The 26,104-nt window shown below is 42.7% G+C and overlaps 1 protein-coding gene across 3 annotated transcripts in view; it reads right to left on the bottom strand.

Annotated features, from left to right (window-relative positions):
- Positions 1-4,993: 4,993 nt before the first annotated feature.
- Positions 4,994-26,104, bottom strand: part of ITM2C (integral membrane protein 2C) — a 51,783-nt gene continuing 30,672 nt past the window's right edge. The window contains exons 2-6 of one of the 3 annotated variants that reach the window (XM_032771268.2): positions 21,990-22,130; positions 17,930-18,127; positions 15,471-15,581; positions 10,087-10,237; positions 4,994-8,016 (exon numbers count right to left, since the gene is read on the bottom strand). In XM_032771268.2, coding sequence (XP_032627159.1) covers positions 7,925-8,016; positions 10,087-10,237; positions 15,471-15,581; positions 17,930-18,127; positions 21,990-22,130 — 693 coding nt within the window. In that variant the 3' untranslated portion in view covers positions 4,994-7,924. The remainder of the gene's footprint in view (positions 8,017-10,086; positions 10,238-15,470; positions 15,582-17,929; positions 18,128-21,989; positions 22,131-26,104) is intronic. The other 2 variants (XM_032771276.2, XM_032771285.2) reach the window with 2 other exon arrangements.

Raw genomic sequence — 26,104 nt, 5'->3', positions numbered from 1 at the left:
CAGAGTCAGTTATCCAGATGTGCTCATCTCAGTGACAGCACTGCTCTGGGAACTGGTGCCAAATGAAAAAACAAACAAACAAACAAAAAACAGAGTGTACTTTCTAAGAGCTTTAGTCCACCCCAAGGACCCTTAAAGTTGAGTGTAGGTTCGGAGGGCTGTACCACCTCCCCTCCATGTGCCCTCCAGCACCTACATATTCCCATGGTGAGGAGTACAGTCCAACTGACATTGCCACCAACTGTCAGTTCCCTTAGTGGGTGAAAGGTTAAAGTGATGATCCAAGCCAATTTGTCTTGTTAGCCGTGGAGATTGGAAGCATGGCAGCAAGTGTCTCCAGTGTTATGTTTGTCCTCAGTGAGGCACGTGTCAGGATAACATTGGCAGGTCGACAGGATTGCCTTGGGATACAAATCCCAGCTGAGTCCAGAGCTTCAACCTATCCATGTCAAGCTGAATATAGGCTTCACTAGGGCCTGGCTCACTCTGCCAGATGCCATCACTGCCTCCAAGAAAATGCCCCCCTTCCCCCATGCTAGACACCCAGGCTCAGAGGAAGAGTGGTCCAAAGCAGCTTTTCTTAGCTCTACAGGGACCACACATTAAGCCCCCGACCTGTGTTGTGGGGTATTAAAGGAGTGGGGGTCCAAAAGCATCGAGCCTGCATGAGCCTGCACAGGGTGATGCAGACACACTTCTCCAGCCAGTTCCTGCTAAGGTGAAGTTGCTGCCAAGTGTAGCTGGCTGAGGGTAGCCTGGAAGACAGCCCCAGAGGAGAAAGGGAGCTTTGCATGGGAACTGACAAGCAACCAGCAGTCTGCTAGAAATGCTGCAGGAACCCTGAGGAAGGAGTAGCGAGAAGTGGGAATGGCTGTGGCTGCTCCCAGGGGCAGCCAGAGGGAGCTCCTATCCATCAGTAATGGAATGGAAACTGACAGTTGGAGGCATTTGGGCCGTACCATTTGCATGGCAGTATTAGAATGTTCCAACAGCTGGGGGCAGGGAGCAGCCACAACTCTCACTCCTCTCCCAAAAACTGGAGAATCCACCCTTCAAGTAACAGTCCAAACCCTCAGTGAGATCTATTATTCATTCCCTTGGGGGTGACCATTCCAGCTGCTCAACAGATCAGGCTAGGACCTCATTTCCCATTCCAGGCACAGAAGCTATTCTGGCCACAACTGACTTTTCACTTTGGGAAAGCTTCTGGAATGTACATTGATAGCTTCCCTGTGTAACCCCAGTCAAAATCCCTGTGTATTACCTTTCATCTGCTCACATTCCCAGATAATCAGCTATTCTAAACTGGAGTTAAGGCGAACATGTGTCAGTAACACATTATAGTGATGCTAGTGATCCCCAAACTCATGAGTAAGGTAACATTTAAAACAAAATAAAACATGTTATGGTAGGGAAATGCTCAGTTAAGGCACCCAAACTGTAACACTACATTTGTTTGGTAAATCTCTTTTATTTGCTCCCTTCCCAATTTTCTGTCCTGCATCTTTCTCTCCCTTCTCACACAGTACAGCCTTCATCATCCCCAGCTCTCTTCACCCATGGGCCCCAGTCCAATGAAACCATTTTCCCAAATTCCCCTTACCCCATCTGCCCCATTCTTTTCACTTCATGCCCTTCAATGCCCCATGGTCCATCATCTGTCCTGCTCTCTACCTATATTTTCTTTCCCCTCTATCTTCAATAATCTCTTACCTTCTGCCCTTACCACTTATTATTCTCTTGCCTTCTCCTCCCCCTCCCCATCAAATCTACCCCCAACCCCACCAAGCCATCCAGGACCCCCAGGTCCAATCCATCCACCTCGTCTTTCATCCATTTTTTGTCCTTTCAACCTCAGTAGTCTTCTGCCCCAACTAATTTTGTCCTCAAATCCATTGTTTTCTCCACAAGCCTCTCCATTCACTTCCCCCCACCACATGAACACAATCTAGCTTCTCTCTTCAACTCTCCAATCCATCTTCTTTCCCTGCAGTCTTCCCAGTCCCAGCTCTATGCCCATCATTCAGTTCCCTCCTTCCACCCATCTGAATAATTGTCAGGCTCCCCAGATCCTCCAATGAAGTTCTGCCTGAGACAGCCCCCTACTCTGTCCTCCCCCTCAGCCTACAATCCGCCCTCTAGATTTGGCCCATTCTTTGCCCTTCCCCCAGTTCCACCATTCAACAGATGCTCTACTCCAGGTGTTCTCAAACTGGGGGTCAAGATGCCTCAGGAAGTCATGAGGTTATTACATGTAGGGGGGGTCACAAGCCTCCGTCCCAAACCCTGCTTCACCTCCAGCATTTATAATAATGTTAAATTTTTTTTAAAGTGTTTTAATTTATAAGGGTGGTCATACTCAGAGACTTGCTGTGTGAAAGGGGTCATCAGTACAAAAGTTTGAGAACCACTGCTCTACTCCATCTCAAACCACTGCCTTCAAATCAGCACCCCCCACCCTCCAGCACTTCTCTGGCCTTCAGCATATGCTCCACCCTGCCAGGCCCATCAATCCATAGTCTGGTCCCCACTCAACCCAAATGCTCACTCAATCCATCCTTTGTGACTCCCTGCCCCCACACTGTATATGTCTTCTCAGTCTCCTGAAAATTGATTCTTTTCCTCCTGGCAGCCTCCTCATCAAATTGATTTTTCCTTCCCAGGCTCCGCAGGACTTCCTGCAATTGGATTTCCCCTACCTTTCCATTCACCACTTGGTGGAAGAAGGGGGTTCCCCATAAATACATTTGATGGTTTAATGAGATGAGAGCAATCCTGTGCTGGACCCTATGTGTCTTAGGCTCAAGCAATGGAGTACTTCTTCCCCTACCCTGTATGGAAAGGGGCACAGACCATCTCCACAAAGTTATGAGCCTGGTAAAATCTCTGCTCCCAGACCACAGAGGGACAACTCATTGCTGTTTAAAAATCTATGGATATTCATCTGATCATTCCCTTTGGCCATATTCGCACCTTCTTTCTGTGTTTGTTTTCTGGTCCACTTCGCAGGCAGGAATGTTTGGATGAGAGTGAACATTGAAGCTCACCCTGTGCAACCATGTAACTCATCTGATCTATCGCAACTAAGCAACAATTCAAATTTGCAACATTTCTAACTTGTACAGAGAACTACATTCAAAAATGCATTTGTGGAAATAAATTCAGACATTGGGATTTGCTTGCTCATATTCTTTGAGCAAAATGGTTGAATTTGTTGAAGTAGTTGTCTTGTGAATTATATACTCTCTCATATTCTCGACAGACTCATTAAAAGTCCATTGTAATAGGATTTTCCAAAATGTCTTCCTTTATCCTTCAAATGTTATTCTGCCAACCATAAGATTTAAGAAAATAAAGGCCAGAATGGAGAGACTTCCAGATGCTATGAAAACAATTAGAACATACTCATTTCTTATTTTGGTCAATATTGAGATTTATTGTCCCAAGATATAAATATTGACCTCCACTTCTCCTCAGTCAATATTCACCTTAGGGCAATAGATTGATATTTGCCGTAAAATTTCTCATTACAGCGCACAGCCCAGACTTCAACTTCCACTAATCATTCTCTTTTTCAGAACTGCAGGAATTTCCTGTCGTCTGACCGCAAAGGAATGCAGTAGAAAGCTTCATCCAGAGGAATGCTAGAAAGTCAACTTTGTAAAAGTATAACATTTTAGCCTTAGTTTTGGAGACTGCAGTTGTTACAAGATACATCTTTTCTATGAACTCTCATAGTTATAGTGAATAACCTAGTGAGGAGCAGAGTAAAAGAATCTAAATGGAAGAGAATAAAAAAAAATCAACTACAGTACTTCAAAAATTGATCAGAATTTTGATTTAGAAAGAGGAACAACATAGTGAAGTACAATTCTGGACACCTCATTCAGGGGGTAAATTGGATAGAGTTCAGAGAAGAGCAATAAGAATGATTAGAGAGCCAGAGTAGCAGTGTCCAAGCATGAGGACAAACATTACAGACAAGTCTGTTGGCCACAATCAACACTTGAGGCAGATCCTCTGCTCTGTTGTTGTCCCAGTGCACTACACAAGCAGGAAGAAGGGAGAAGAAAATACCTGCAAGTCCCATTGTTGAGGATTCCCTTGGTAAAGTCACCAGCAGGTATACACAGAGCCAGTACAACCAAGTTCTATGCCACTCACCTTGCAGCTCCAGGAGCTGGAGATGGGAAAGTGAGCTAGAGTAATTTTCTATTCTAGCTATCCCCAGCTGGCACAAGTTAGAGTAGCCCCTAAGGCTGGGGCATACTATCAGGGAGACATAATTGGTTGCTACTCCACGATACTCAGCTTCTCTTCTTTCCCTGCTCTTCTGGGCTACCCTTTGTCATCCTTTGTCAGGTGCTCCCTAAATGTCAGACAGAGCCAACTGAGCTCCTACCTTCGCTCTTACCCCACTGGTAACTGTATTTCTCAGTCACCCTTCCAAACTAAGGAGGGTGGCATATAGATAGCAGCAGTGGGAAGCTGCTATACCAGTGCTTGATCTGTTCTGGGACAAAATACACCTCTATTCGATATAACGTGGTCCTCAGGAGCCAAAAAATCTCACTGCCTTATAGGTGAGACCGTGTTATATTGGGTTTGGTCCGGTACGCCATGCCAACCTAGACCAGCTTCCCCTGCGTGGATTTAAAGGGCCCGGTGCTTCAGCCACTGCAGGGAGCCCTGGGCCCTTTAAATCACTCTCAGAGCTCTGGCACCGGCGTTTGGGCAGTGATTTAAAGGGCCCGGGGCTCCACATGAATTTGGATATAAAGTGGTAAACCAGCCGGGCTCGGGTGGCGCTATAAAAGGGCCCGGGGCTCCCTGCTGCTTTATCGTGTTATATCCAAATTTGTGTTCTATCGGGTCGCATTTATCAGGGTAGAGGTGCAGGTGGTTTCAGTTTCCGTAGCTAACAATTTGGTACCTCTCAAACAACAGCATCACAAAACCACCCAACCCTTTAAATAAAAAAACAACTAAGAAATCAGAGGTAAAAGATTTTATTAACAGGTCAGATTTCTCTAACAGACAAAATATACAAAGCATTTTAAGTTTTGTTACTAGACAACTGCTGTTTTGATCCTATGAACTGTGATTACTTTAGTTCACGCTAAAGAACTAAGGCCTTGTTCTTAAGTTCACGGATTGCACATAGTTAGCATATTTAATGACCAGTTAAAACATGCAGAAACAGAAGGAAGAGGAAAAAAAGTTTATATTTCCACCTGAGTGCAGGTTAGCTGAGATTCCTAAAAGCAAAAATAAATGCAGGGCTTAAATTTACCAGTTTGCTGTATTTGCATCAAGCAAACTGATATCTGCTCATTTCCCTCCCCCAGTCCCAATATTCATTAGTGATCCACTTTGCAAAGTAGGGTTAGGACAAAAGAGATAGAATTTTGTTTTTTGAAAATTTAATTATACATAAAGCACATACCCTACTGGTGTTGGGAGAAACATACCTTACTAAGCTGTGTGAATTGTACAGGACTTTTCATTTTCCATAAACTTAAACATTAGAGTAAGCCTAAAAAGTCTGCATTCTGATAGGTTAAAATTTAACAATTCCTTTCATAGGTTTATATAAAAAATAACACTCAATATCTCAGGACAGACAAATTACCGTTGTGCTGCATGCTTGCCTAAAACTTCTGCTTTTGGTTTCATATAATTAAGTCACAGCATTACTACTTTAAAGCTGTCTATCACAAAACATCGCTTTTTTTGGTTCTGCTGAGTTAATGATTGTACTTGCTTTTACTTTATCTTTCCTCTTTCTAAAACATCAAGCTCATTTCAACAGATGGGGAACAAGTCCAGATTTGCTGGAAACCATTTAAAAAGACGGTGCTAATTTGAAATTCACTCCATTCACACAAGCAAAAACAAAAACCTGTCTGCGTTTCAAGGGCCTACTTACCTATATTTATGGAGCAGAGGGAAAAATACATAGTCAGACTACAATTTTTTTCTTTTCGCTGATCAATAGACATGCAGTTCAGTTCACACTATTTCTATGCAGTATATTGATCAACCAAATCTTGGTCTTATTTCAATGTCTATGCAAGGATTCCATCACATTTGTAGTTCAGCATTTTAAATATAGGTGTTGAGTGGTCTCTTAACATGCCAGTTAATTCTGCAAGATTGTACATGGCTAGACAATACTTATTGGCATAAAAATAGCCCAGATAAGTGCTTGTGATGCTACAAAAGGAGGACTGTTTCACACTACACAAGAGAACTCTCTCAAAAAACAGAGACTGTTCACGCTGATGCTGCTACTTCTACAAGCTCTGAAGCTGGGGTCACTGCTTGTGCTTGTAAGAAGGGCCAGGGAACATTAAAGATCCCGGCAGATTAAAGTAAGGAAAATGAATGTAAATAAACCACCATTGAAAAAGCTGCTTAACTAGTACATTAAGATCTTCAAAGTCCCCAAACAAGCAGACTCCCTTAACATGCCACTTGCATAGAAGTGGAGGCAGAGAACTCTGCTGAATTCCAGTGAAGGGCTGTTCCTTGCCCCTAGCATACAACCAATCAGCTGGTCTGCCTCCACGTCCCAGGAAGAAGAGGAGTACCCCATAGCTCAGACTGTCAGACAGAGAAGGGACATGTGAAATGGGATAGGACCACAAGCCTCTGATAGTGTGAGACCAATGGAGACATTCAGACAGAAAATAGGCCTGGAATCTTTTTTAAAAAAAATATGGATTGCAGTAGTTAGAACTGTATGGGGCAGATTCTTAGCCGGTGTAAAGTTTCACAGTTCCATTGACTTCAAGGACCAGTTAAAGGGACTGCAATGGAGTGATGACAGTTTACACCAGCTGAGGCTCAGCCCCTTTATTTACTTCAGGAAAATACATGGAAAGTGAAGGCCTGTCTGTTCAGTATAAAAAGATAAATGTCTGTGCTCAATATGTTGGGCTAACTGCTGAAGAACAGTGTCCTCCTGGTGAAAATATCACAATGTGCTACCAATAGTCATCCAAAGTTGGGCCCATTATTTGTGCTGGGGTATATACTTGTGTTCCATTCACTTCTTTGTGGCCATGAACCAATGACGCTTGAATCAGTCTCAATTCAATTTAGTCACTCTTTTTTGCCTTTGGCTCCTTCCAGAATTCACCCTCCCCCTCCCCACTCTACCCCCACCTGCAAATCAGCTGAGGTGCACAGAATGGTCAACGGGTACAGAATCAGATAGTCCTTGCTCAGAAAAGTACACTGTGAGATAATTTCAGAGCAATATGCACAAGGAGTGTGTAAAGACTCCATTTGGTGTTTGTGAAATAGGCTCTTAGCAGGCACGTTCACTGAATGACTTAGAACAAGAATTTACACTAAGGGTAATTAATTAGTTTGGCAGAAATTCTCTATGTGCAGAACTTCCCTAGATGCAGCATTTGCAAACCTCAGACCTATATTCTTACTGCATCTAACAGCATTCTGCTAGTTACTACAGTAAAAAGGTAACCCACCTTTAATGGCATTATTTTACTTTGGCTTTTCTGTGCCAATATGATGTCTGCATGAAATCACCTACGGATTCCAGCAGATTGAAACATTTCTACACTGCAGGCTATTTCTTACCCTCCATTTCCATCCCCACACTTCCTGGAGCACGCATCTTCCATGATGAGATTCCTGTCCTGCTGTGTTCACAAATGGCTGAGTCTATTCTGAGTTGCATTTTGGTTTACTGTGTAAATTTAAGCCCATCAAAGAGTCCCAGGTAAGTAGTACATACAGTACAGAGACAATAGAATCCAATGTATAATCACAAGGGATCTGAGAAGTTAGTGCTGCCCAAGCAGGGGACAGAGTGAAAAAGTAAGACAGATTATCACTTCTAAGGACATCCATTTGTGCAAGCAAAGCAGAGGAGGGTTATATCTGAAGAGCTGCTTCATGACTTTTTGCAGATAACAGTTTCAACCACAAAAGTGTTTTCAAAGTGGTGAATGTGATTACAGTTTCCAGCCTCACGTCGATTGATACCTAAAAGAGACCAAAAACAAAAGCCAAGTTAGGATGGTTGCATTATGTAGGTGTGTCTGGGATGGGGCAGAAAAAAAAAAAAATCAGATGAGACGCAAACGACTCTAGCATCCCGAAATATAACTGTATAGCAACAAGGAAAGCCCTGCAAATTCACTTCCCCTGGAAAACAGATTGGTAATAACCAGCCCACAATCCTGCCATGAGAACCAAGTCAGTGGAATCGCTTCTCAGCTCCTTAGAGCTCTGGTCAAGTGTAGTATCTGTTTTTATCAGTTAAATCCCTGCACCGGAGTGAAGCCCTTACTACCCAGTTCATTCACTAGAATAGCCGGGGAAAGTGATAGGGAGTAGTGTGGAAAAGTTGATTTCAGTGAACAGCTTCTTAATATTAGCTCAAAAATCAGGAGATAGTATGACTCAGAAGAGATAGTATGACAGGGCATCCAATGAAGCTAATGGGTGCTTAAATAACTGCCACCCCAGTTTAAGTTTCCGTTTATTCAACTGTTCTGGAGTAAGTATGAGTCTCTTCAGAAAACAAATATTGTACACTCCAGCATCCCTAATACCTTAACAGTTTTCTGCACTGCAGAAGCTATTTTCCATTATAGCTTTGCATGCCAGCTATTCCACACTGCTGCAACAAAGCATGTGATTACCTATTTTTGTATCTATATCTATCAGCATTTCTAGAATCAAAGTATCATAACAGTTCCCATTTACCCTTGTTGGTGCAGTAAATTAAGAGAGATAGGAAGCAGGAAGTGATGAGTATATTTTGTTCCAAAAGAAGATGTCAAACAAATATTTTAACGAGGAGATGAGGGAAGAACCAAGCTGAGACTCCCTGGAATAAATGGAGCCTCCAGCTATGGAGATTCTAACCAACATGCTAAAAGGCTTGCAACCCTCCTCTTTCCCTGCCTGTCAAAAATCTAATCTGATCCAATCAATCAAACATATATTACAATTGTAGGAGAATAAGGACTTTGGATTGTGAGGCCTTGGCTACACTGGCATTTTACAGCACTGTAACTTTCTCGCTCAGGAGTGTGAAAAAACACCCTCCAGATAGCAGCAAGTTACAGCGCTGTAAAGCGCCAGTGTAAACAGTGCCCCAGCGCTGGGAGCGTGACTCCCAGCGCAGTAAGCTAATCCCCTCAGGGAGGTGGAGTACCTGCAGTGCTGAGAGAGCTCTCTCCCAGCGCTGGCACCACGACCACACTCGCACTTCAAAGCACGGCCGCGGGAGCGCTCCCATAGCAGTGCTTTGGAGTTTCGAATGCAGCCAAGCCCTGAGTAAGTTAAAAATGCTGGGGTTAAAAAGCTTTTCTGGCTACATTAGCTTTGAATATAAGGCATTCACAGATGAATTTCTTCACATTGCCTTAGGGACTAAAATAGTCTAAGGGCTTGTCTATACCTGAAAATAAATCCAGAATAAGGTTGGGTGTGATTTTAAAGCAGATTAACTATTCCTGACTAATTTGGTGTGCAGACACTTTTATTCTGGGATCAGTATGCCTTACTCCAAATTAGCTTAAACCACTTCCAAAGTGGAATAGTTAATCAGGAATACCTATTCTGGAATAAATCCCAACACAGACAATGCCTAGTGCTCCCTATTCACCACTTCTTCAGTCTCACTATTTTATTAGAGGTGTAAACTCCAGGGTAGGGCTCAGTTAAAGTCTATTTGCATATTTTATCTGCTCTCAATAGCTACCACTGAAGTGGGTTTGTATTAGGGATGCATTGCTAATACTAGTTCAGACCCAGAAGGTGTAAATGGACAGCTGGCTCTAACAGGCATTTTGTCAATCTCTCTATTAGGCTAATACACACACTGGTAAAAATTCCTGCAGCTGCCAGTACACAATTACACTGGAGCTTCCAATGTCACTAATAGGGGTGGAGATGCACAGGTGTTTGCAACAGTGGGAAAGTTTTGAAAAGCTTGCGGCTATTCGCAAAGAGTCTATACCTCTCATCACCATGAGTCAATCACAGCAGTTGTGAAACAGTGGAAAACAGGGTTAATACAATCAAGCACCACAAGGATCTTACGTCTCCTAGCAGTCCTCCGCTTCAGCCTGTAAGTCTCTTTGCCGCTGCACAGGCGGTAGATAAAGGAGCCAAGTTGCTCCATGTCATTGACATGCTCTGTAACGATCATCTCCTCTTGGATTATGTATGTCTGAGGCAGGTATGTCCCTTTCTGAAATTACATTTTTTTCCAAAAATTAAATAAAATCAATTTGATAATCCAATCTGAGCTCCTGCTGCCTGATTTTTAGCGGATTAATATTATTGTATTTTGTAATAAAGATAATGGGCTCGCCAATCGATCTGATCAGATCTTGTCCCAGAACAGAGTTTTGCAAGGACCCTCAGTATGTATGACAAGGACACTGAAAACAAAATACAGCCTTAAAGACTTTTACTGACTGTCAAGGTTTCTTTCCCCACTCTGAACTTATGGGTACAAATGTGGGAATCTGCATGGACACTTCTAAGCCTAATTACTAGCTTAGATCTGGTATACACTGCCACCACCCAGAATTCCAGTGTCTGGGGCACTCTCTGTTCCCCCCAAAACTTCGTCCTCTCCCTGGATTGCCTTGAGGGACTTCACCAATTCCCTGGTGAACACAGATCCAAACCCCTTGGATCTTAAAACAACGAGAAATTTACCATCTCCCTCCTTTCCCCCACCAATCCCTGGTGAGTCCAGATCCAATCCCCTTGGATCTTAAAACAAGGAGAATTTAACCATCCAGCCTCCTTTCCCCCACCAATCCCTGGTGAGTCCAGATCCAATCCCCTTGGATTTTAAAACAAGAAAAAATCAGTTTCTTAAAAAGAAAGCTTTTAATTAAAGAAAGAAAAGGTAAAAATTATCTCTGTAAAATCAGGATGGAAAATGCTTTACAGGGTAATCAGATTCCTACAGATCAGAGCCCCCCCCTCCCCCCTTAGGTTCCAAAGTTACAGCAAACAGAGGTAAAATCCTTCCAGCAAAAAGAAACATTTACAAGTTGAGAAAACAAACATAAGACTAACACACTTTGCCTGGCTAATTACTTACAAGTTTGAAACATGAGAGACCGATTCAGAAAGATTTGGAGAGCCTGGATTATGTCCCATCCCTCTCAGTCCAAGAGCGAAACAACAACAACAAAAAAAGACAAACAAAGGACTTCCCTCCACCGAGATTTGAAAGTATCTTGTCCCCCTGTTGGTCCTCTGGTCAGGCGTCAGCCAGGTTACTGAGCTTCTAACCCTTTACAGGTAAGAGAGACATTAACCCTTAACTTTATCTGTTTATTGAGACTGACATAAATGGAATAGTATCAAATGGAAACAAATCAACCAGAATGGAAAAGGAATAGTATTGTTCTAGAGGTACGGTGGTATTATTTATTATATAAATTCCAAGTAGTTAACTAGTCACACCCTTCCTTGAAATCTGGTGGTAAGAAACAAAAGGACTAACCTGCGTCTCTGGCCTGCCAAAAGAGTCTGACAGTCCAGGTTCCTCATTCTCAAGTGGAAGATGAAAACTCGGAGAAGTCAAAGAGCTAGAAAGCTACAGAAAAAACCAGAAAACCTGGCTAAAACTGAACACTCAACATGGTGGCTTGCCCCTCTTATAGAGCCTCAGCACTCTGTGCTCGTTCCATATCCAAACTTGATTTCCTCACCACATAATATTGGGGCACTATAATCCATAAAATGGCATATTCATACATATTAATGACAATTAGCTCCTTCTCATATCTGTTCTCTCTCACCTGAACCAGGTTGCGGTGGTTATTCCATGTTCTTTGTGGTGGCCCTCTGAAGCGCAATTGGCAGGTAACTTATCTAAGTCTAAGGTCACAAATGTATGTATGCAACCTGATTAGCTCATACAGGATGTGGCATGTATGTTCCTTGCATTACTGCCAAAAATACCCTAATGAAAGTGTTGATGGGGCAAGGCCAGATGGCTACGTAAAGTACTGAGAAACAGGTATGTTAGCCCAGGCTAAACAAATCCCTAGTACCTTGGTTAACCAAATGGCAGTTGCTCCAGGTTAATCAAGGCACCTGAGCCCATTAAGACCTTTCTAGAAGGCAGAGATAGTACTTTTAATAGAACACCTGCAGCAATCAAGGCAGGCTAATCAGGCCCTGGGTTTAAAAAGGAGCTCACTCCAGTCAGCAGGGAGGAGCCAGAGAAGGGAGCGTGGTGTGAGGAGCTCGTGGAGCAAGAAGGCCAGGAGCTGAGAGTGAAAGAGTGTACTGCTGGAGGATTGAGAGGACAAGCGTTATCAGACACCAGGGAAGGTCCTTGTGTGAGGATAAAGAGGTGTTTGGGAGGCCATGGGGAAGTAGCCCAGGGAGTTGTAGCTTGTCATGCAGCTGTTACAGGAGGCACTATAGACAGCTGCGATCCACAGGGCCCTGGGCTGGAACCCGGAGTAGATGGCGGGCCCGGGTTCCCCCCAAACCTCCCAACTCCTGATCAGACACAGGAGGAGCTGACCCAAACTGTGGGTTCCGCAAGAGGGGAAGATCACTGAGGTGAAAAAATCCGCCAATAAGCGCAGGACCCACCAAGGTAGAGGAGGAACTTTGTCACAAAAGCTATACATCTACTATAATAAAACAAACAACAAACCCATACAAAAGGATATAATAAAGCTACACCCCCTTTCAGGAAAACAAACAGAACTGCCTCTTCATAGCTCATCAGAAAGAGCTCTCTTTTTTTGAAACTGATGTATCAAAATATTTTAGGTCTGAAGCTCCATTTGCCTGGATTTTATACATCCCATCCACCCAATAGTAGTTCCCACTTCATTGTGGGAAACTGACCAAAAGCATCAGAAACCAGATGGTTTGTGTCTGGGGTATACAGAAGGATCAAGGGTGCAAAATGAATGGAAGGCTATAAATAAATGTGTGTTGGGGCCGGAGGGGGGTTATGATAAATACTGGTATCATTAAAATATTACGATACAGAATCTTAAGCTATTATTCAAGAAAAATTTGGGGCATAATTGCCCCCAAGCCTCAATCTAGATCAAGGCCTACATTTTAAATTCATTTTAAAAGTCAAAAAGAAACACTGCTCAGACACTGAGCACACCTCAAAAGCTTGATCGGTCTTCCATGTTGCTTCCCACACCTTGATTTCTTTAGAATATCCAGGATAACTGTATCTATTTCCTGGTCTGATGGCTTTAGACAGTGACCATTTCAAATCATTTCTGACAGCTCACCCCATACACACCATCTTTATAAATTGCACTTTGCAGTATAATGGTAGGCCTTCAAACTCCTGGAAAGGAGAAGGATCCATCTAGTATCTATCAATTTTCCTTCACAATAGTCATAGAGAAAAATCATACATGTGTTTGTATATATTTTTAGAGACAGCCATGATATCATATTGAGGAATGATCAGGTATTTGTGAGACAGCTATATTGACAATATAAGAGATCAGGAGGAAAATTTGCTTGGGAGCTTCAGAACACAGAGTCAAAGTTAACTGTGCCTTTATTTGAAGATTAATTTTTCATTCATGGTGACCCTTCACTTAAGTCCTTCATACAGTCTACATTAACTCTTCTTAACAAATCCTCTGCTTGCCATCAACCCTTACTTCTACAAACCTGATAGAGGCCAATTTAAATGTAGTCAGAAAAAAATCAAGCAGCGATAGCGAGTTTTCAGATCCTAGGCCTTTAATTACCACTGGCCAAAAAACTGGTTCTCTCCTTAGAGAATGAACGGGAAACAGGTCATCTTAACACAGTGCTGTGCTGTAGGACTGGCACAGTTTACTGGATCAATAAAACTCTCTTGCAATACTGCAGTATCAGTCATTTAGTGGAAGTTCTTATATGCTAACACAACAGTTCTATAAAAAAGTTAGGTTATTGATTCACCTGCATTAGAGGAAGAGAAAGAGACTGCATGACGGGTTCAATTACTGGCACAACTATCATGTTAGTATACAAGGATGGAGAGCAGAATTCCTCTTGTCCCCAATGTGTGGGAAAGAGACAGTCAATCTAGTTTCTTCAGTCTTTAGATTTAGTTATTTGTGGAAGCTAAAACAATTGAGCACCATTGTTCCTCAATCCTACGACTTAATTATGAGGTCATGACATTGTTACCCATTTCTTTTCAAAGGGCTGCTTATAAGAGAAAAGACAAAGACACGGTTTTAAGCATCTCGCTGTAGGAAAAACAGAACATCAGAAGATGCAGCTATTCTGAAGCTTTCAATATGGAACCACTTGGACTGACAGGTTCTTTGTTGGCTCATCTAGATTGATCACTGCAGCATGGCAGGGGTACTTTGCCACAGACATTTCAGTTCCCCTCCTCTAACTAGATGAGGATTCTTAGATTTTCTCTCTCTCTCAATCTACACAAACTGACCTGGAGAGACAAACAGAGAGGACACAGAATGATAATTTCATCTCTTTGCCCATTCAATCCTAGCCTATCCTGTGAGGCTGGATTCAAATCAGCAGACCAGATGTAAAAGGCCGTCTGCCCCAGGACCAACCTGAGTCATCCAGTTCCCTCAGTAAGGATTTTGAAAAAGAATGAGCTTCCTGGAAGGGAGGGGGCGTTTTAACATTTATCAATCCAACAGGTCACCAACACAGGTGCTCACCCAAAAGGGAAGGGTTTAAAGCTGGGCAAAACTACATCTATACTTAAAACACATGTAGGGCATCATTTTAAAGATACACATGTGCAAATGCACATACAAGTCAAACATTTATCCGGGCAAATGACTGATTATTCAGCTAAAACAGAGTTTTACAAACAGATATCCAATTTGCATATAGTTTCACTCACATCTTGAATGTAAGACCTTTAATCTCCTGTAAGAAAAAGTATGTTGCTGCCTCTGTAATTTAGCTATATGTAATGTAATTTGGCATTTTCGTTGACTAGATTTAATATTAGCTTTTCTGTTTCTCTATTGTTTTGTTATGCAGTCAACAATCCTGGGTCCTCCTTTTCCTTAGACTCTTATCAACATACGTAAGCTTGTCTTTTCTAGTTTTTTTCTACCCTTGGGACTGGTTACATTTAGTGATAAGAGAATATAATAGGGAAACAAACTAAACTGTCCTTGAAATCTGCTACAATTATATAATCCATAAAGAGTATCAGAGCATTTCCTCTCTACTCTTAACAGATACAAACCTAAGTAGGGGGGGATAAAAATAATCTTATACAAATTTATACATGCCTGAGTTACCACACTGTCTTCAAAAAAATAAGGTTTCAGTTAAACTCTGAAACCGTAACTGTACACAGAAATATAGTCATATCTGACGCCTGTTTTCACAGATACAGCAGTTTCTTTTCAAGGGAAAATTCTAATTGACGCACAGGAGCTAACTCAACAGAAGTCTATTAAAAAACAGCATACCTTCATGTTAACCAGCAATTCCCAGAGATTGCGAGGTGGCATCACAATAGTGGTGTTGAGTTCAATGACATAGCATTTATCCAGGGCTATGTCATGATAGGCAGTCAACCCCTAGATCCAAAACAGAGAGATCTTTCTGATTAGTCCAAAGGGAGAGTGAACTAAAAATTACAAAACCCTACAAAATGGGGTGGAGTAGTGGCATCATCCACCAATAGGATCCATTAAAGACTAAATTGATACTATTTTAAAAACAAGAACAAAAAAACACCCACTTACCACAGTGATCCCCTTTGGGGCAAAGCCCCAGATTCAAGTTATCTAGAAAAATGTTACTTAAAATAGACATTAAGTTTTTGCCTCTCTATATATCTTATCTGTTCACAGCCCTGCCAACCCCTAACTACTCTTCCCTTCTGTAATATCCAGCAATAAAGCCCTTACGCACATGCGTAACTTTAAATATGTGCTTACACGTACCCCTGTTTAGCAATGCACTTGAGCATTCACCAATAAAGAGCACAGAAGCTTGGTTCAGGTATACAACAAACATATTAAATTTAGGCAACACTAGCTTCTGTGGGGTTTACTAAAACAGTATCTTCCATGCCATCAAAAAGCACCTTATCTCCATGAGCAGTTACTATTTATTTAAAGCTTCAGCAAAAAGTGCAGCAAACCAATGAGGTAGAAAAGAATTTCCCAGCTTCTTCTTCTTAAGGCAGAATTTAAGTGCATGCATATGTGGGTGAAGAGGGGGGTCGAGATGGGTAGCAGTAGGATACTATGGACTACACAAACTCAGATAAATGTTATGCATAGAAAAAAACAGATGTCAATGTCATTATGTTCCTCAGGACACTTATGGATCAGATCCTCAAGCTATGGTAAAGCAAAGCTCTAATGACATCAATGGACCTACAGTGATTTACACCCACTGAGGATCTTGCCCTTTATCCCTTGAGTTGTTCAGGAAGTTGCTCCTTGAATTAAGTCACCATTTAGGTAGAAGGGAATTAAAACAAACTCGCAACACACTGCCAACACACACAGCCACGAAAACAGTAACTGTGAGTTTTAGGAAGGGCAACAGTCCCTCTCATTGTAACAGTCACCAGAAGGAAGCTGAAGATACAATACAAGGAAAGGATGGCAAAGGGGAATTGAGGATCTGTTGTTACTATACAAGGGTTATTTTGAACACTGCAAAACTAGGAATTCTGTGAAGAAAACTCAGCACATCCTTGTGGTCTGTTATGCTATTACACACACTAGTGGAATGCAGGTGAGTGTGTGAGCAGCCTGGGTTTATACCAAGTCATTAAACTTCAGATATTTGACATCACTGCTTGTGCAGCTACCATACCACCTGCTGCATTAGCTATTTGAGCAGTACTTACATAAAAACATGAATATCAGAGGGACTCGTTGATCCCAGACCATTCCTAAGCCTGACTTCTCCCATTACTCCACAGAACACGTCTTTATTTGGTCTCTCTCTACACTGTGGTTTGATCTACATACTCAAGCAGGGCACAGCTGAAGCAAACACTTTCAAAGAGTTAGCCTTATATACTGTATGTGGGAGGTTAGTGAACTGGATCATCACTGAATTTATGGGATTTAGAGAGACCTCATCTGTACAATCTAGTCATCTGACTCGTTTAACAGCGGTGGTTTTGCACAGCCTTATGTGAGATACATATTCAATGTCCAGTTATGTGTTATCTGTGCTACTGGGGTTGGGAGTAAAGCAGAATTGACTCACTTAAACCTCAAGAAAGAGGCTATGCAATCCAACACTTGACAGGAACCTCTGGTCAATTATGAACTGATGCCAACAGACTTGAAGGATTCCTGCCCAGTAATACTCAGCTGAAAAGTTGGTGGTTGTGACAGTACCTTCAGCAGGTAAAGCAATGGAAATATTGGGGGTTCTTAGAACTCCAACAGAACCTAGAGGCACTTAGACAAGAATCCAGAGTGTGCAGCTCCTATGAATATGGTCATGATGCTATACTTAAGTCTTAAAGGTGCATTCAGAAACCAAAGCTGAGTTATGCACTCAAACTCATAACATCAAAAGTAAAAATATGAAAGATAATAAATTATTTTGAGCACCAAATTAGTCCATGGAACTCAGTGCTCAGGACATTGAACCAAACAGCTTGGGACATTTCACATAAGGTCATACGTGGGAACAATATCACTTCTTATTCTTCAGGGCATAACACGATTACCAGCAGATGATTAGGAACATTAATGATCAGGAACAAATTTCCTGCATGGTTTAGCATTACACAATTAGGTGATTAATATTTTCTGTGCCTTCCTCTAAACTCCTGCCATTTCCCACAGTCAGGGGAAGGAGTCTGGTGGATGATTAGTCAGTGTTGGTATGGCAGCTCTTATGTTTTAACAATACTAACAAAAAAACATTGCCTACAGAAATTCCTCACCCGCTGGAAATCGTGGATTATATCTGCAGGGTCACTCCCCCCAAACTGGGGCACTGGGATGTTGATCTGCTCATAGTTCTCCTCAATGTAAATCTTCACATCCTCATGCAACTCCAACTGCTCCTTAAATGGTGAGTAGAGAGAGTCTTCGAAGAGGACCCCACAGTGGAACACGCTCTCCCGGGGAAGCTGTGGAAACTAGAACAAAGTGGAGATGGAACATACACAAAACCCCATGACAAATCTCATCAAGAAACAATGCTTTGCATGGCACTGAAGGAGGGCACAAAGAAACACTACTAAGCTTGTTTCAGAGAACATGTAGCTGAGAACATTCAGGAACAAGTCTGTCAATGTGTTTTATTAGTCAGGTCACTGAAGTGCAAAAACACCCCTCATTAGTAGCTGTTTTCTAGTCCTATAGAAGCACCAGAGCCCTCCCACCCATCATACAAACCCAAATGGAACAGTTTACAGCAGTGTTATCTTCCTCCATAGAACATAAGCAGAGAGGATCAATCTAACTGGACTTGCACTTTGCACACTGCAATGCACCAAAACCATTAGGAATTTTCAACTTCACTGTAGACATGGTTTCACTCTACCTAAATTCATTACAAACAGGCACCACTGGACCCTGTTTGTTCATTAACCCATGGCATATAAAAACAAAAGTAGGATAAAAGGATGTCTGATCACCATGACCAGATGGGCAAACTGAAACCACCTGAGACCTTGCATACACAGCCTTGATGCCAGGAAGCACCACTGTCAATGTTCAATGGGCTTCTCTCTGTTATTGGATATAAACTATCCTTTGCTTTTGCAATGCAGCCAGGGGCGGCTCCAGGCACCAACATGCCAAGCGCGCGCCTGGGGCGGCAAGCTGGGAGCGGGGGGCGCTCCACTGGTCGCCGCAAGGGCAGCAGGCAGGTTGCCTTCGGCGGCATGCCTGCGGAGGGTCCGCTGGTCCCGCAGCTTCGGTGGACCTCCTGCAGGCGCACCGCCGAATCCACGGAACCGGGGACCTCCTGCAGGCAAGCCACCGAAAGCAGTCTGCCTGCCGTGCTTGGGGTGGCAAAATACCTAGAGCCGCTCCTGCATGCAGCACACAATGAAGATGTCCAATGTAAAGCCTTGAATGGATCATCTTACACTTAGTGCTATTCAGCAAGCAGATCACCTCCTGTTGTTCAGATAGCAGCAATTCTGGATGTTGTCCATCACCCAGTCAATGGTCAGCTTAAATGTTATGTGACATCAGGCTTTTTGTAAACCAATCCTGACGTAAAAATAACCCCAGCAACTGTGTCTATGGGTAAGATGTGAAAAAATGGTCAGAAATTTGTCACGGGGTTTAAAGCTCACTTATAAAGACAGGTGGAAATAACTTATTTGTATACCTGAAAATGAAGATTAAAAATTAATTTTGCAGCAAGGAAACGTATTGAGCAAGGGAGCATACAGAAGACTAAATTGCTGAGTGGATAAAAGCTGGACACACAGATGCTGCAGTCCTCAGAGAATTAATTTGGCAATAGCTGTTCAATAGACAGCAGGCCTCATCACAAAGCCCTTATACAACTATGACTGGATGTATTTTTGGCTAGAAATTCAGCTAGCAAGAAAGCTATGCACACTGCCCCTTAAAATAAGGGCAAGGGATTTTTCTTTTTTAAACAAAGTATGTGAATTCAGTGCTAATGAAAATGGTTGGGGGAGGGGAAGTCCTCCTTTCTGCTTCAGCACAAGCACAGAATGCCCCACAAGAGCCCCATCAATGCACTTCAATCTTGAGTCTTCTTTGAGCAGAAACCATCAATCACACACAGATCTGGCTTCTTATTTTATATGGACAACTTAGATTGTGACCCGAGTGGGAATCTGAATCTGGGTCTGGGGCACTAATCTACTGCAACTTCCCCTCACCCTGCCTTGTCGAGCTTCTAACCCTTACCCAGCCATTGCTGTCTCCTGAGCAATCACCTCTGTCCTTTCTTCCATGCCACATCCTATGTGTGGTCTGACTCACCTGAATTATCCACAAGGCTCTACTCCCTCAACTTTTAATATCTCTTTCTCAAAATCCCACTTTGAATATGCTACCTACAATGACTAGATGATTTGTACAGAAAAATCCCTTTGTTGTTCCTCTTCCCTGACTTCCATTTACTTGTCTGTCTCATTCATTGACTGTGACTCCTCAGGGCAGGGGCCATCCCTTCTTGTATATTTGGAAAGTACTTAGTACATCAGGGCACTACCACCAAGCAGCAACAAGTGGCCACCAATGGGGTAGAAATTTTCAAGTCAAGATTGAAAGAGCTGGCAGGTTTTGCCCTAGAACTGTAAACTGTAAATAAGCTACATTCCCTCCTTCCCCAAAGCAACTGAATTCTGGTTGGCCCACCCAGCACACCATCCTAAAAGTCCTAAAGATCCTAAAAGTCAGCAAACGCTATATTTTACAAGTCACATTTTCAACAAAAGAATATGATTAATTCGTCATCCTCAAACATTTCTATGGAATCATTAGATAACACTACTTACCCGCCACAATATAGAGGAGCTGAACATTCAAGAAGTTTCAGAAAGATCCCAGCTTTCATATTAAATAGAATTATATTGGGATGCAGTGTTGCCAAGTGGTTAGAGCACCCAACTGAGACTCCAGAGGTCTGAGTTCTAATCCAAGTTCTGTCACTACCCTGCTGAGAGATCTTGACCAAGTCATTTCACATGTCTGTCCCTGGTTCCCATGTCTATTTAGATTTAAGCTCTTTGAGGTAGGCACTGTCTCTCTCATTATGTATCTATAAAGTGCATGGCACAATGGGGTCCCTAGGCATTACTGTAATATAAATAATACACCAATCTCTTTCTAGAGTTGAGGGCAATCTGACATACGTAACAGAAAACAACTCCCCCCTACCCGCCCCAGATGCATTTTTAAAGGGGCCCTCACGTGTATATTCTCTGAAGTGTATTGAAAGCTGCTGTTTAACTGCTGTGCACTTAGACTAGGAAGGAGGCACCTAACAGAAGGCACTCAATTCACTTAACTCCTGCAGGCTTCATGGAAAACCCACACTGATTTTCCAATAGCATTTCCTATTGTGCTTTAGTGGTAGTATTTACTATGTGTACTGCAGTAGGGCCAGAAACCCGAGTCCCATTGTGCTAGGTGCCGTACACACAGATCACAAAGAAAGTGTCTCTTAAGATCTGTGCTCTTTCCAACCCATTCTGCTCCCTCCTAGAAAAACACACTTTAAAAATGGGTTATGACTAAGACCAGTAAACTTATGTTTGTGACATAGAAGTGACAAGCTATTTACATATACCCTGGAAAAACAAAAGGCTTCTGGACTGTGTATTCCTGCTATTCCGTATACAGGTCAGATTGTATAGAGCCATGCTTATTTTGCGTCCACCCAAGTAAGTGCATTTGTAGGTGTGAACGCACACACACAGCCCAACAGGAATCAGCAAAAGCCATGTGCCTTACAGATAAGCCCAGACTAGCTTCATATATTTGCCTATGCATCTACTTTGCACATGCAAAATCACATGCAGACAAATGCATGTGTATCTACCTGCTGCAAATCAGTCTCAATTTTGAACATAATCTTAAAGCAACTTCGTGTATAAAAGACATGTACTGCTCCTGCTTTGTGTGTACTGAATGATGCAATGGGCTATATCAAATGTAACTGCTAATCAGAAGACATGGATATGGATAGCTTAAACAAAGCCAGTTATATTGTGACATAGTACAGAAAAATCAAAGAGAAATTGTGTTAATGTTTTATGCTGCAAGAAAAAGTTCTATTGGTTTTGAAAAGTTTTCATGTACTCTTCAAAGCAGGGACTGTCTCTTATTGTGCGTCTGTGCAGTGCCCAGTGCAATGGGGCCTTGATCTAGGTTGGGACAGATAGGTGCTACCATAAAAAAGTTTCTTTGTTTGTTTTTTTAAATAAATGAGGCAGGTGTTGCGGGCTGCTTAAATTTATTTGGGGAGGAAGGCAGGAGAACTGGAATTTTCAGATTGTATAGTACCTGGGTAATGAAGAAATATCTGTAGACATACATGGATGCAAAACCAAGGCCCAGGAGCAAAACAATGAGGCCCACAGTCAAGTAGCATAACCCACTGAGAGATAATCTCCTTGTTTGCACTGGGGGAGACTGCTCCTCTTCCTGCAAAAAGAAAGAACAAAAACATTAGTCAGATGAGGTAGGAGGCTATCGGAAGAGCAACGACATGTTGTTTAAAGCCCACGCATGGTAATATGAAGCATAGCTAATAAATGCACATCAGGGTCTTTCAAGGTAATCTCACATGGGTATTCTGGGAACCTTATGTGACAATATCATTTCAGTAGGGATAACAAGGGCACATTTCATACCTTTTCCTATATATATGTACACATGTACACACACATTACTCTCAGTAAGCTGGACAGATTTCTAGGGATTCGCCTTTTTTATTATTTGTGATAAGTCTCAACAACAAAGCAAACAGGAAAATTATATAACTAGAAGCTATGAAATAAAATGCCGGATAAATGTAAGTGCATTTCTCCCATATTTGTGCACAAGTTCCTTTTAAATATGAAAATCAACTGAAGAGCTGAATTTCTCAGGGACAGTCCTTGGAGTAAATAAAAGAGAGGACAGGGATACCGCTTAATGATAGGGGTGCAATGATTTTATCAACCATCTGTGTTCAAAACATTATCCTAACTCCCATGAATCATATTCCAACACACCTTTAACACACACTCAAGGTACATGGGGCTTGGAACAAAAGAGAAAAGAGTTTGGAAAGGAAATAAACTCATGCTTCAGGGCATTAGTCAATCTCTGACAGAGGTCGGAATAAACTTTCCCTAAGTATAGATTATTCAATTTCCCACTTCAGGGACTTTAGCACTTTCCTGTGAAGCAGCTGGCTTTGGCCGCTTTTGGATATTTGACCTGATGGACCAATATTCTGATCTTGTATGACCACCAATCGCCCCCTTCCCACCCCCCAAAAAAATCTCTAGAACATTAAGATAGAGGACATAAGGACACTTAGAATCCTGAACCAGGGGGATGAAAACTGACAGGCAGGTTTAGAGGTGCTCAGATTTCCAAAAGGAAGAATGTAAAGCTACATTCCAGCTAAACAAGCAGATAATACAGATTGGAACTGTGCACACACTTTATTTGTGAGAAGGAAGGGATGGAATCTCTCAACAGAAATAATAACTGATCCTAAGCACTTAAAAAAGGACTGACTTTGGTTGATCTAAGAGTGTTACAACTTGTAGGGCAATACGAGATTTATTATTATTATTTTTTAATAAAAATCTAGCCCCTTTTTGTATCTAGAACCTAGACAAAATAAATTATGCTCCGTGCTCCAGGGCTGGTTGTGCAGAAGAATGACCAAAATCCTACTGACAAGTACGTGCCAGCATTTTATATTCTCTCACATGTTGTTTACAATCTTGTTTTATGAAAAATGTCATGTTAACTTCAAAATCCATTACAAATCCAAAGGGAAAAGGTGAGATTTACCAAACGGTAGGTAGGTGGATGATTAGCCATGCAAACAGAGGAGTTGCTGCTTCTTTTGTATGGCTGGTGTAGGGTACCAACTACAATGTCACCTGAAGTTGATTGAGCTAGATGGCTACATCAGGAGTAGCAGAATTTATTGCAGAGATGACCAATATGTCCATGGAACGTCAAACCCAGGAACCTTCTATGTGGGATCCAGCACAAGGTGCTTATTTTAAAAGTCTTGTTCAGCCCAATCTGCTTTCGAAGTCTTAAGTCCTGCAAGTCTTCATGCTTCATGCAATCAGGCTGTGATCAGAAGGCAGCTTGAAAAGCAGATTGGGCTAAACAAGCCACAGTAAGAGCTGTCCAAATTCCCTTCTTCCCCACCAGAGAAATGAAAAGCATTTTGACTTTGACTTGAGACCAATCCCCTCCCCTTCGTCCACTACTGAACTGCAGTAGAATGATCCCAAGCCTTGAACCCATAGATCTTCCTTCCCCAAAGGCAAAAGTGGTCTTCCTGGGCAAAACCTTTACAGGCCTGAATAGCAGCCCTCTATCTTAGTTCAAGTCAGTGTGGCAGATTCTCTGCCTCACTCTGTTCCCTTTGTTCTGCTCAGGGAGCCTGCCAGTTTCTAGCTGGAAATTCCATTGGTATAGCATAGGCCAAATGAGATGTAGAGACAGCGTTGCCAGTTCCTACACCATCCTCCCCACAACCTCGAGTGCAGAGGGGCATGTCAGGAAGAAAAGAAGGACAGTTACTATCTGGTGTATGTTAGAGCAGCCTCTAGGCTGCACTAACTTGTCTCCAGGAAAACAGCTGGCCAGAGAATTAGGGAACTGTCACCGGCTTTGATAGTCCCACCTCTACCATGCCAGTCAGCAAATAATCTGACCTTATGCTGTTAACCTCATTTTTATACAACTTCACTGCACAATTAATTCCCAGATGACATGGATCAGACAGATTTTCTACTTTTTTAGTATTATTACAGGGATAGCTGCAAAGACAAGAATGTGAGTGGTGTCAGATGAACTGCAATCCCCCAGCACCTCGAGGAGAAGCTAACCTAAATTTGTTTTCCTCGCTTGCACAACACATACAACTTCGCAATACATTGCCAACTCCCAACGCTGTGGGATCAGTGCATAATCAGTTCTGCACTGCTTCTTCATCAAGAGAGTAAGGAAGTTGAAGAAAATTTAAGCTCTCTCCCATCACAGAGTGAGCAGTTCAAAGCAGTGACTATTCAAAACCAAACAATTACATTTATAAGGAAGTTAAGGGATCTCTACCAGCAATGCTAAGGTGGGAAAAACATGCTACATGGCAACGGCCTTGACAAAACACACCTTGCTCAATATTAGTGCTCACGGTCATGATGCAGAGAGAGTGAGGGTGGAAAAAAAAAAATGATGGTCCTGCTACTAAAACTCGAGCAACAACAGCCAAGAAAAATGTTAACACTTATGGGTGAATTACTTCAAACAAGTGCCAGGTTCCTGTAAGAGAGAATGCATCCACAGCTTACTCAGCAAGTTCCCTCTTGGAGAGGATGAGCTGGAGTCTGAGCATTTGGAGAGGATTCAGAAGGATCAAAGCATATAAAACTCAAACTTAAAGAGAGTGTTTTAACGTGAAAAACAATTGAACTGGGCAAATTTCCCTCATTTGCCTTTTCACAGTGCAGCGATAGTAGACTTGCCCTGTGAGAGGAACAGTATAACAGGCTGCTCTCTCTAGCACAGAGGTGGCAAACTACGGCCCATGGGACTGTCCTACCCAGCCCCTGAGCTCCCAGCCAGGGAAGCTAGCCTCTGGCCCCTCTCCCGCTGTCTCCCCTCCCCCACAGAGCCATGCCACCGTGTGGGCAGTGCTCTGGGCAGCGGAGGTCCCGAGGGCAGTCAGGGAACAGGGGGCAGTTGAATGGCTCGAGGGGGGGCAGTCAGAGGACGGGAACAGGGGGCATTGGATGGGGATGGAGTCCCAGGGGGCCTGTCAGGGGGCGGGGATGTGGATGAGGCTGGGGCAGTCAGGGGACAAGGAGCAGGGGGGTTGGATGGGTTGGGGTTTTGAGGGGGGTAGTCATGGAGTGGGAAGTGGAAGGGGGTGGAGGCCAGGCTGTTTGGGAAGGCACAGCATTCCCTGTCCAGCCCTCCATGCAGTTTTGCAACCCCAATGTGGCCCTCAGGCCAAAAAGTTTGCCCACCCCTGCTCTAGCACATAATGCAAAATGGAATTCTGATCTCTGCAAAGTATCCCTGTAGCAAGATAAAAATGCTTCGAATTTTGCAGAAGAAAAAAAAATAGCTTGAGTTGGGAGAAGCAAAGAAACAATGAAAGAGTAAAGCCAGAGAGTAAATGAAGAAAGTAAAGGTACACGAGGAAAGAAGAGCAAGGCTGAGGCCTGGTCTACACTACGCGTTTAAACCGATTTTAGCAGCGTTAAACCAATTTAACGGCGCACCCATCCACACTACGAGGCCTTTTATATCGATATAAAGGGCTCTTTAAATCGGTTTCTGTACTCCTCCCCAACGAGAGCGCTAAAATCGGTATTACCATATTGGATTAGGGTTAGTGTGGCCGCAAATCGACGGTATTGGCCTCCGGACGG

Source organism: Chelonoidis abingdonii, chromosome 8 (assembly GCF_003597395.2).
Source record: "Chelonoidis abingdonii isolate Lonesome George chromosome 8, CheloAbing_2.0, whole genome shotgun sequence".
NCBI classification, from domain to species: Eukaryota; Metazoa; Chordata; order Testudines; family Testudinidae; genus Chelonoidis; species Chelonoidis abingdonii.
Note: the sequence above shows the minus strand (reverse complement) of the source record. Positions and strands in the feature narration are given on the sequence as shown.